We start from the raw sequence: 12,842 nt of genomic DNA on the forward strand, positions 1-12,842 counted from the left end.
ATTTGAAAAGGAATTCTACATTTGCCATCTCATTATTGGGTCCACTATGGATTGAACTTTCACAGAATCATGTTAGACCCACTCGACATCCATTGCTTTTGGTCCCCTAGAGCAGTGGTTCTCAAATGGGGGTACGCGTACCCCTGGGGGTACTTGAAGGTATGCCAAGGGGTACGTGAGATTTTTTAAAAAATATTCTAAAAATAGCAAAAATTCAAAAATCGTTTATAAATATATTTATTGAATAATACTTCAAGAAAATATGAATGTAAGTTCATAAACTGTGAAAAAAAATATAACAATGCAATTTTCGGTGTTAAAAGCTAGATTTTTTTGTGAACATGTTTCATGAATATTGATGTTAAAGATTTTTTTTTTTGTGAAGAAATGATTAGAATTAAGTTCATGAATCCGGATGGATCTCTATTACAATCCCCAAAGAGGGCACTTTAAGTTGATGATTACTTCTATGTGTAGAAATCTTTATTTGTAATTGAACCACTTGTTTATTTTTCATTAAGTTTTTAGTTATTTTTAAGTGTCTTTTTCCAAATAGTTCAAGAAAAGACAACTATGAATGAGCAATATTTTGCACTTTTATACGATTTAATAAATCAGAAACTGATGACATAGTGCTGTATTTTACTTCTTTGTCTCTTTTTTTTCAACCAAAAATGCTTCGCTCTGATTAGGGGGTACTTGAATTAAAAATATTTCACAGGGGGTACATCATTGAAAAACGGTTGAGAACCACTGCCCTAGAGGGGAGGGGGATTGTCCACATATGTTGTCCTCTCCAAGGTTCTAATAGTCATCATTGTCACCGACGTCCCACTGGGTGTGAGTTTTCCTTGCCCTTATGTGGGCCTACCGAGGATGCCCTTTGAGACACTAGTGATTTAAGGCTATATAAATAAACATTGATTGATTGATTGATTGATTATTCTATTGGCTAAGTTTTATATTCATAAATGTAAGTTTCTCAATACCCGACCTGTCTTTTGTGCCTTTAAAAAAGATTTTGTACTTTACGTTAAAACGCTCTCTATCTCTAACAACAAAAAAGCTGTGAAAACAATGATGCTGTGTTCCAAATTTAAGTTATTTGATGAATCTGAATGAGCCTATGGCCTTGCACTTTGTTTATTATATATATACTTTTTTGTATTCTATTTTTGTTATTTTGTATTTTGCATAGCTCGGTTGGTAGAGTGGCTGTGCCAGCAACTTGAGGGTTGCAAGTTCGATTCCCGCTTGTGCCATCCTAGTTACTGCCGTTGTGTCCTTGGGCAAGACACTTTACCCACCTGCTCCCAGTGCCACCCACACTGGTGTAAATGTAACTTAGATATTGGGTGTCACTATGTAAAGCGCTTTGAGTCATTTGAGAAAAAGCGCTATATAAAATATAATTCACTTCACTATTTATAACCCCGTGGCGCTGTTTTGTACTGTTTTCAAAATGTTTTGAAATGTGGAGGATGAAAATGGCAGCGGGAGTTATTTAGCATGCATGTCTGCCCCCTGGAGGCCAAAGGAGGGACTTAGGCGAGGGGACGACGTGACGTGATGACATCCACGGCCACTTAAAGGACAAACACTGAAGCAGGCAGGATGGCCGCGAGTTGTTGGAAAGGACGACTTGACTCCGTTTTTGACTACAGGACACCAAAATTCATCGTGGCCAAAAACAAAAAAGTTGGAATTTTGTACAGACTCATCCAGTTATCTATCATCGGTTATCTGATAGGGTAAGTGAGACCTCTTTCAACTTTTATTCCACTATAGCTTTAATCGATAAAGTTCCGTTTATTTGGAATCGAAAATACACAAAACATCAATCAATCAATCAATCAATGTTTATTTATTTAGCCCTAAATCACAAATGTCTCAAAGGACTGTACAAACCATTACGACATCCTCGGAAGAACCCACAGAGAACCCACAACATAATTGGTAGTGTCTTTATTTTTTATTTTTTGAAAGTGCCAGTGTATTAAAGTTTAAAGAAGTATCACAATTCGATTTGATTTCACCACAGTCATTAAAGACTGTGGTGAAATCTAAATTTTCAAAACAATGGTTTTGAAAATTGGAATTCTCTTTACAATGAGATAAAAAACTGTAAAAAAAATATATTCCAATTGAAAAAAATATATAAAGACAGAACAATAAGCCATAAGTGTTTACATTTTGCTTTTTAGTTATTATTTTACTATTTTTTTTTGTCTCGTTTTGTATCATTCCGTGAGGTGTATATTATTATTTTTTTGTTCGGTTTGTACTTCATGAAGTTTTGCACTTGTAGTGTTTTTTTTTTTTTCATTACATTTGGATGCATTTCTTGGTTTGTATGATATCCATGAAGTCCATCCATCCATCCATTCTCTACCGCTTATTCCCTTTTGGGGTGGCGGGGGGCGCTGGCGCCTATCTCAGCTACAATCGGGCGGAAGGCGGGGTACACCCTGGACAAGTCGCCACCTCATAGCAGGGCCAACACAGATAGACAGACAACATTCACACACTAGGGCCAATTTAGTGTTGCCAATCAACCTATCCCCAGGTGCATGTCTTTGGAAGTGGGAGGAAGCCGGAGTACCCGGAGGGAACCCACGCATTCACGGGGAGAACATGCAAACGTATATTATTATTATTATTATCAAATATTATTTTGTTCGGTTTGTACTTCATGAAGTTTTGCACTTGTAGTGTTTTCCTTGTGTGTTTTTTTTTTTTTTTTCATTACATTTGGATGCATTTCTTGGTTTGTATGATATCCATGAAGTACGACTACGTATTATGATGAAGGGGGCAGGAAAATATAAGATTTTTCTTCATCCTGCTCTTTCTCAGGCATTGGTGTGTAAATGTAAAATTGTAAAATTGAGGTATAATATAAAATATATAATATAAAAAAGAGAGGAGCCAGATGAGGTGGTTCGGGCATCTGGTCAGGATGCCACCCGAACGCCTCCCTAGGGAGGTGTTTAGGGCACGTCCAACTGGTAGGAGGCCACGGGGAAGACCCAGGACACGTTGGGAAGACTATGTCTCCCGGTTGGCCTGGGAACGCCTCAGGATCCCCCGGGAAGAGCTAGACGAAGTGGCTGGAGATAGGGAAGTCTGGGCTTCCCTGCTTAGGCTGTTGCCCCCGCGACCCGACCTCGGATAAGCGGAAGAAGATGGATGGATGGATGGATAATATAAAAAAAATGAAAATGAAATGAAATCTTAACCAAATCTTAACTACAAGGCAACAAAAAAGAATGGAGCCCAGAAAACAGTGAACAATATTGAAAATCACAATTTAAATGAGTGAAATAAGTTTATTTCGGTCATATCAAATCGATCAACCATTGTGTGTGATCAGTTTTACAGTACATGTTATATGTACACAATAATGCACGTTTACACACGAAAGAAAAGAAAAAGGATGACCAAAAAAGGAATAGGCTGAAGCCAAAGCTTATATTTGCCTATCCTATACCTTCACAGAAGATTAGATTGCCTGGAACATCAACGTTAAAAAATAAATAAATCAAAAATCAATGGGATGAAAGTAATTGTTACTATATTTTATAATTTTCAATTATTTCACCTTTCAATGTTTTCTTAAACCTTACCAAAGAAGTGCATGTCTTCAGCTCATCACTGAGCTTTTTCCACCATTTAACTCCTAAAACTGTAATACATTTGTATTTTATATTTGTTCTCGCTTTACCTATTTCAAAAATCAATATCCCCCGTAAATTAGAGTTTTCTCCTCTTAAATGAAATAGCCTGAGAATACAAGCTGGAAGGCTGTTGTTCTTTACTGGAAACATAATTTCCATTGTTTTTAAAAACACAATGTCTGAAAATTTTAATACAGTTGAACTCATAAATAATGGATTGGTATGTTCATAGTAGCAGGCTTTGTGTATTATTCTAATGACCCTTTTTTGGAAGTTTTATTATTGGGTCTATGTTTGTTTTATGAACATTTCCCCAAATTTCAACACAATACGTTAAATATTGAAAAATAAAAGAATAATACAACATATGCAGACATTTCTTATTCAGCGTGTGTCTTACTTTATAAAGAATAGCAATAGATTTGGATATTTTTCCTTTTATATATTCAATATGCAGTTTCCAACACAGTTTATGATCAATTATTAATTCCCAAGAATTTAGTTTCATATACTCTATCAATTTCCACTTGATTTAATTTTAATTTTGCTTCACAATTTGTCCTTGCACCACTAAACACCATAGATTTAGTTTTCTTATCATTTAATGATGACTTATTAATATCAAACCATTTTTTTAACTGAATTAACTCAACCTCTATTATTCTCAACACTTCCTTCAAGTCTTCTCCTGAATAATACACATTTGTATCGTCTACAAACATAATACATTTCAATTTTATAGGTACTGAACAAAAATCATTTAGGTAGAGTATAAATAACTTCGGTCCCAATACCGAGCCAAGTTACTCTTCTTGGCTGTGATTTAATCTTATTAATTTCCACATATTGAGATCTGTTACTTAAATAACTACTTAACCACTGTTGCGAAACACCTCTTATGCCATATTTTTCCAATTTCTGCAGAAGTAAGGAATGATGGATTGTGTCAAAAGCTTTACATAAGTCAATAAATACTCCAACGGTATGTTGCTTTTTTTCTATTGCTGTAGCTATGTTTTCTACAAAGTCCATCACTGCTAGAGATGTAGATGGATTACTCCTGAACCCATACTGATGGTCATTCAATAGCTCATGTTTGTCAATAAACTTATCAAGTCTATTTACAAATAATTTCTCAAGTATTTTTGCAAATTGAGGTAGTAAGGACATCCATCCATCCATCTTCTTCCGCTTATCCGAGGTCGGGTCGCGGGGGCAACAGCCTAAGCAGGGAAACCCAGACTTCCCTCTCCCCAGCCACTTCGTCTAGCTCTTCCCGGGGGATCCCGAGGCGTTCCCAGGCCAGCCGGGAGACATAGTCTTCCCAACGTGTCCTTGGTCTTCCCCGTGGCCTCCTACCGGTTGGACGTGCCCTAAACACCTCCCTAGGGAGGCGTTCGGGTGGCATCCTGACCAGATGCCCGAACCACCTCATCTGGCTCCTCTCGATGTGAAGGAGCAGCGGCTCTACTTTGAGTTCCTCCCGGATGGCAGAGCTTCTCACCCTATCTCTAAGGGAGAGCCCCGCCACACGGCGGAGGAAACTCATTTCGGCCGCTTGTACCCGTGATCTTATCCGTTCGGTCATGACCCAAAGCTCATGACCATAGGTGAGGATGGGAACGTAGATCGACCGGTAAATTGAGAGCTTTGCCTTCCGGCTCAGCTCCTTCTTCACCACAACGGATCGGTACAACGTCCGCATTACTGAAGACGCCGCACCGATCCGCCTGTCGATCTCACGATCCACTCTTCCCCCACTCGTGAACAAGACTCCTAGGTACTTGAACTCCTCCACTTGGGGCAGGGTCTCCTCCCCAACCCAGAGATGGCATTCCACCCTTTTCCGGGCGAGAACCATGGACTCGGACTTGGAGGTGCTGATTCTCATTCCGGTCGCTTCACACTCGGCTGCGAACCGATCCAGCGAGAGCTGAAGATCCCGGTCAGATGAAGCCATCAGGACCACATCATCTGCAAAAAGCAGAGACCTAATCCTGCGGTCACCAAACCGGAACCCCTCAACGCCTTGACTGCGCCTAGCAATTCTGTCCATAAAAGTTATGAACTAGTAAGGACACTGGTCTGTAATTTGAGACCATATGTTTATGACCATTTTTATAAATCGGAATAACTTTTGCCATTTTCATTTTGTCAGGAAAAATTCCAGTTGATAAAGATTTATTGCATATATAAGTAAACGGCTTCAGGACACAATCCATCACTTCTTTAACAAGTGACATATCCACGTTGTTACCATCGACAGATTTTTTTATTTTTATACTTTCTGACCACTTCTGACACATCACTTTCACAAACTCCACCAAGAAACATTGAATTGTTTATGTGAGATACAGGCTTTAACTTTTTTTCATGCTTCATTTTTAAATTAATATTTTTTGCCAAATTTGGGCCAACATTCACAAAAACTTATTGAATTCCTCAGCTATTTCTTCTATATTTTCAATAATTGAGTTCTCATCTTTTACCAGATATGCTGTAAAATCCTTATTGCTAGATTTTTTTAATCATAGTATTAAGCACATGCCAGGTTTCAATGATATTATTTTTATGTTTATGCAGCAATTTAAGATAGTGAACAATGAAAGACAAACAGGTAAAATTTAATTGCAATTAACATGGTAGACCAGGGGTGCCCATTACGTCGATCGCGAGCTACCAGTCGACCACGGGGGGTGTGTCAGTCGATCTCGAGCCAGGCTTTTAAAAAAAATAGACCCAAAAATGAGTGATCATCAATCTTCACCAAGACGTCACTTAAATGACATTCACGGTACCGGAGGGTCTTGTGAGATGACGCTGGCTGCTGCAAGATCATTATTATGAAAATATGACCGAGAGGAAGGCGAGAAACACTTTTTATTTCAACAGACTCTCGCGCCGTACCTTCCGTCAAAACTCTAAAGGCCGACTGCACATTTCCTATCTTCACAATAAAAGCCCTGCTTCATGCTGCCTGCGCTAACTAAATACAGAGTCTCGGAAAACTGGCGTGCACAAGCGATCCCTCAGAAAGCTGGCGTGCACATAACTTGTGCACGCCAGCTTTCCGAGACTCTTATTTTGTTAGCGCACGCAGCATGAAGCAGGGCTTTTATTGTGAAGATAGGAAATGTACAGTCGGCCTTTAGAGTTTTGACGGAAGGGACGGCGCGAAAGTCTGTTGAAATAAAAAGTGTTTCTCGCCTTCCTCTCTGTCATTTTTTCATAATAATGAACTGGCAGCAGCCAGCGTCATCTCATAAGACCCTCGGGTGCCGTGAATGTCAATCAAGCAAGCTACGGAATTTGCCGCCAATGTTTTTCTTGTAAAGTGTATGGAAGCTGGATGAATTAGATGCCAAAAACCAACCACTTTCATGTGGTATTGTACAGAAAGGACAACTTTTTTTCTCCTCCATTTGAAAATGTGGGCGTTATCATCATTACTGTCTGATTCCAATCAATGCAAGTCATCAGAATCAGGTAATACACCAACTTATATTCTTGTCTTTGTGAAAGAAAGACATCTATATGTGTTACACATGCTTGTATTATCATTAAACACATTTAACTTGTTTACAAAAATGTCTCTTTCATAAATAAATAAATATAAATGATATATATAATTGAGGTAGATCCCCTCGAGTTGGTCAATTGAAAAGTAGCTCGCCTGCAGAAAAAGTGTGGGCACCCCTGTGGTAGACTAACGGTACCAAGCAAATATTTGGAGACGATATTTCATGCCAAAAAATGACAAGTATCCCAACTTTTGCATCAAAACTATTATGCATTTACAGTCCAAATATTTTTTTTTTTTTTTATTGACTAATCTTATTGAATACATCCATCCATCCATTTTCTACCGCTTATTCCCTTTTTGGGGTCGCGGGGTGGCGCTGGCGCCTATCTCAGCTACAATTGGGCGGAAGGCGGGGTACACCCTGGACAAGTCGCCACCTCATCGCAGGGCCAACACAGATAGACAGACAACATTCACACTCACATTCACACACTAGGGCCAATTTAGTGTTGCCAATCAACCTATCCCCAGGTGCATGTCTTTGGAAGTGGGAGGAAGCCGGAGTACAAGGAGGGAACCCACGCATTCACGGGGAGAACATGCAAACTCCACACAGAAAGATCCCGAGCCTGGATTTGAAGCCAGGACTGCAGGAACTTCGTATTGTGAGGCAGACGCACTAACCCCTCTCCCACCGTGAAGCCCTTATTGAATACAGTGTCTGTATTTATAGCATTAGCAATAGTATTCCATTGATTGTACCATAAAGTTAAAGTACCAATGATTGTCACACACACACTAGTTGTGGTGAAATGTGTCCTCTGCATTTGACCCATCCCCTTGATCACCCCCTGGGAAGTGAGGAGAGCAGTGAGCAGCGGCGGCGGCCGCGCCCGGGAATAATTTTTGGTGATTTAACCCCCAATTCCAACCCTTGATGCTGAGTGCCAAGCAGGGAGGTAATGGGTCCCATTTTTATAGTCTTTGGTATGACTCGGCCGGGGTTTGAAGTCACAACCTACCGATCTCAGGGCGGACACTCTAACCACTAGGCCACTGAGTAGGTATATTTAACCTATACTATGAATGTATACCTGTCAGGGTCAAATACCGTGAGACATTATATAGACACAGAAACAGAGAATAGAAGAGTGATCTGGAGAAAGTGTTGTCAGTTACAGGCTCCAACTCACTCTGAAACCTCTCCCACTCCCCTCGCCTTTTAATTCATTTGGGAGGCACTGCATTACACACGCACACACACACAGCTGTACTAAGGGAGGAGGGGGATATACAGCTGTGTTGGAAACATAACACCTATGCTGAGAACATCCATCCATCCATTTTCTGCCGCTTATTCCCGTTCGGCGCCTATCTCAGCTACAATCGGGCGGAAGGCGGGGTACACCCTGGACAAGTCGCCACCTCATCGCAGGGCCAACACAGATAGACAGACAACATTCACATTCACACACTAGGGCCAATTTAGTGTTGCCAATCAACCTATCCCCAGGTGCATGTCTTTGGAAGTGGGAGGAAGCCGGAGTACCCGCAGGGAACCCACGCATTCACGGGGGAGAACATGCAAACTCCACACAGAAAGATCCCGAGCCTGGATTTGAACCCAGGACTGCAGGAACTTCGTATTGGGAGGCAGACGCACTAACCCCTCTGCCACCGTGAAGAACATAACACATGCAAATATAAAAGATACAGTAACTTCCTGTGTTGCTCTGTCTCATCTGCAAACTCCTCTTTGCGGTTGGCAGGTCAACTTAAGTTCAATCTCACGGCAAGTTTCCTTTCTCTTCAGCTTGTCTAACACGTTGCATACACAAACAATCATATCTGAATGAACATGCGATGACTTATTTACAATTAATCCAACAATACCTTTTACAAATCGTACATATTTAACTTTTTAAATGATTCCTAATGCTGCTGGTGCATTTTTTTGTTGTTGTGGTCATGTACTATAGTTTTGCATTTGTAGTGCTTAAATGTATACGTGTTTGTGTGAATATACAGTTGACATAATTTCCTTTACGGGATTAACAAAAGTCTATCTTGAATGGCGCTCGTAAATTAATGTTGACGCTTGCCATTAGATGAGGATTAAAAAATACAAAGGATTCCTTCCAGGTGGGTTTTTTTACGCAAGAAAGGCTACCAGGAGACAGACGAGGCCATCCAGAGCTCGGTCATCACGAAACTGAAAGGCGTCTCAGTGACAAACACCACAGAGTCGGGTGTGCTGGTGTGGGGGCCGGAAGACTACGTCATCCCACCACAGGTGAAAACCGACACACTCCCAGAGCGTCAGGGTTAAACATACCTCATATACTTTTTGTTGTTTGCATGCAGGGTGAAGACGCTCTATTTGTTGTAACCAATTTCTTTGAGACGCCCAATCAGAAGCTAGGATACTGTGCTGAGGTAAGTATAAAGTAGACTGACCATACGTCCTCTTTTGCGGGACTGTCCGGGGTGTCCGGGCGGGGTTTCTTAAATGCCTCAAATGTCCGGCGTTTTGTGTCAAGGTTGCGTGTATTTTCAATGTACATAGGTTAAAGGCCTACTGAAAACCACTACTACTGACCACGCAGTCTGATAGTTTATATATCAATGATGAAATATTAACATTGCAACACACGCCAATACGGCCGGTTTAGTTTACTAAATTGCAAGTTTAAATTTCCCGCGAAGTATCCTGTTGAAAACCTCGCGGAATGATCACACGTATGTTGACGCGTGCGCGTGACGTCACGGGTTGTAGCGGACATTTTATTCCAGCCCGATCCAAGCTATAAGTAGTCTGCTTTAATCGCATAATTACACAGTATTCTGGACATCTGTGTTGCTGAATCTTTTGCAATTTGTTCAATTAATAATGGAGACTACAAAGAAGAAAGCTGTCGGTGGAAAGCGGTGTATTGCGGCCGGCTGTAGCAACACAAACACAGCCGGTGTTTCCTTGTTTGCATTCGGCTCTTACTGTAGATATGAGCGGAGAGTTTGCGTCGTTTCTCCTGCAGCTGTGGACTCTCTTGCCTCCTCCCACTGGCCGCCACCATCCGTCGGATGCTTGAACCGTGGTGGGGAAAAAAAATCAAAAAAATCTCAGCCCGGCTGCCTTGCCTCGTCGAGAAACGTGGCTTCCCTCGGAGACACTGGCGGTCACCACACCCGTGGCCATACCCCTCCGACTTTCAGGTACCACCATATAATCTCACTAAAACACTAGTCACACAACAAGCAGATAAGGGATTTTCCAGAATTATCCTCGTAAATGTGTCTAATAACATCCGAATCGCTCCCACTGCCAACGTCTTTTTTTTTTTCTAGTCCTTCACTGTCGCTTTCCTCATCCACGAATCTTTCATCCTTGCTCAAATTAATGGGGAAATCGTCGCTTTCTCGGTCCGAATCGCTCTAGCTGCAGGTGGCCATGATTGTAAACAATGTGAGGAGCTCCACAACTCGTGACGTCACGTGCACATCGTCTGCTACTTCTGGTACAGGCAAGGCTTTTTTATCGGCGACCAAAAGTTGCAAACTTTATCGTGGATGTTCTCTACTAAATCCTTTCAGCAAAAATATGGCAATATCGCGAAATGATCAAATATGACACATAGAATGGACCTGCTATCCCCGTTTAAATAAGAAAATCTCATTTCAGTAGGCCTTTAGAGGGGTTGAATCCAAAACAAATTGTGAAAGTGTGCGCACGTAGCAATATTCGTGAGGGAGGGCAGAGACAGTGAGAGTGAGAGAGCGGGGTAGTCAATAGATTGTCAATCAAGGCATACTTGGTCAACAGCCATACAGGTAACACTGTTACAAATCTGCGCCACACTGTGAACCCACACAAAACAAGAATGACAAACACATTTCGGGTGAACATCCGCACCATAAAACAACATAAACACAACGGAACAAATACCCAGAACCCCTTGCAACACTAACTCTTCCGGGATGCTACAATACACACCCCCGCTGCTCCCCCCCTGATTACGTCACATCAAATATTCCACTTTGAAAAATATTTTTGGTGGAAGATTTTGCATATTTTGTGTGTTTGCCATAACAAAACAGAGTTTTGTTTTAATAAAAAAGGGCAGAAAACACACAAACAAAAAACAACATAAAAAACAAAATAAAACATTTTGAAATGAGGAATAGATCTGAAGTTGATGTAGACTCCAGAGATTTAAGTGTTAAATATAAAATGTATGCATGCACTGGCACACCATTATCATCATTTCATGACCAAAGCAAAACACTTTTTACACTTTTATACTGAAATAAATACACCTAGGGGATGGCGTGGCGCAGTGGGAGAGTGGCCGTGCGCAACCCGAGGGTCCCTGGTTCAAATTCCCACCTAGTACCAACTTCGTCACGTCCGTTGTGTCCTGAGCAAGACACTTCACCCTTGCTCCTGATGGGTGCTGGTTGGCGCCTTGCATGGCAGCTCCCTCCATCAGTGTGTGAATGGGTAAATGTGGAAGTAGTGTCAAAGCACTTTGAGTACCTTGAAGGTAGAAAAGCGCTATAGAAGTACAACCCATTTATCATTTACCTATAACTTCCATCCATTTTCTACCGCTTATTCCCTTTCGGGGTCACGGGGGGGCGCTGGCTACAATCGGGCGGAAGGCGGGGTACACCCTGGACAAGTCGCCACCTCATCGCAGGGCCAACACAGATAGACAGACAACATTCACACTCACATTCACACACTAGGGCCAATTTAGTGTTGCCAATCAACCTATCCCCTTATTAAATAAAAACATAAAAAAAACTACCAGCAGCGGTAAAGTTTAGATCCATGAAGGAAAGAAGAAAGTGAATGAATGTTTATAACTGAATAAGTTTATATAAATTTGTCTTCTTTCTATATTATTTATTTTAATGAATTAAGTAACGTTTATGACAACCTTTTTCCAAAACGCAGTATAGAATGTGAGATTAAACAGGACAATGCATGTTTATCATTTGTTTTCAAAACGCTTACAAAAAAAAAAAATGGGACCCCAAAAATGTACTGTGGGACCCCATGTTTATGACTTGATGGGGTCCATGATGGGACTTTTCACAATGGGGTCCCATGGACAGTCCATGGGACCCCATTGTGAAAATTCCTAGTGCCAACACTGCTGTCAACAGAGGAGAAAAAATGCTTTATTTAAATAAATATATTATTTATAAAGTTCAAGTATAATTGGCAAATTTTCACCTAGTCCCCGCCTTGGCACGCATATATGTGTCCTCTTTTTGGGATTTCAGAATATGGTCAGCCTACTATAATGCAGCAAAGTTGTTTTTGTATGTATTGTAAGCAACGGTCTATCAAATCCATTTTACTGTACTGGTTGACTTGTATCTTCCATTTTGTTTCGTATATTTGCTGAAAAGCACAGGTTTGATGTTTTCTATGGTTATCTCTACACTTATCCTTACAATGAATGATGTCATCCCGCTGCAAACCAAAAAAAAACAAAAAAACAACACGTGTCTTTAACATATTCACTGAGCTAATATTTGGTGACAACTCACATGATGTTTGACTATTCAAGCATATTTTTTTCCAGAAAATGTCTCATCGGAAATAGAATTTGAATTAATCAGTTCCCGTGTAC

At 40.7% G+C, this 12,842-nt stretch overlaps 1 protein-coding gene across 1 annotated transcript in view; it reads left to right on the top strand.

Annotated features, from left to right (window-relative positions):
• The first annotated feature begins 1,561 nt into the window (after nucleotides 1–1,561).
• The window catches only part of LOC133537565 (P2X purinoceptor 5-like), a 25,794-nt gene continuing 14,513 nt past the window's right edge, over nucleotides 1,562–12,842 (top strand). Inside the window, exons 1-3 of the mRNA XM_061878695.1 lie at nucleotides 1,562–1,751; nucleotides 9,343–9,493; nucleotides 9,565–9,636. Of these exons, the coding sequence (XP_061734679.1) occupies nucleotides 1,615–1,751; nucleotides 9,343–9,493; nucleotides 9,565–9,636 (360 nt within the window). The 5' untranslated portion in view covers nucleotides 1,562–1,614. The remainder of the gene's footprint in view (nucleotides 1,752–9,342; nucleotides 9,494–9,564; nucleotides 9,637–12,842) is intronic.

The sequence above is a fragment of the Nerophis ophidion genome, linkage group LG18, assembly GCF_033978795.1.
Source record: "Nerophis ophidion isolate RoL-2023_Sa linkage group LG18, RoL_Noph_v1.0, whole genome shotgun sequence".
In the NCBI taxonomy this organism is placed as follows: domain Eukaryota; kingdom Metazoa; phylum Chordata; class Actinopteri; order Syngnathiformes; family Syngnathidae; genus Nerophis; species Nerophis ophidion.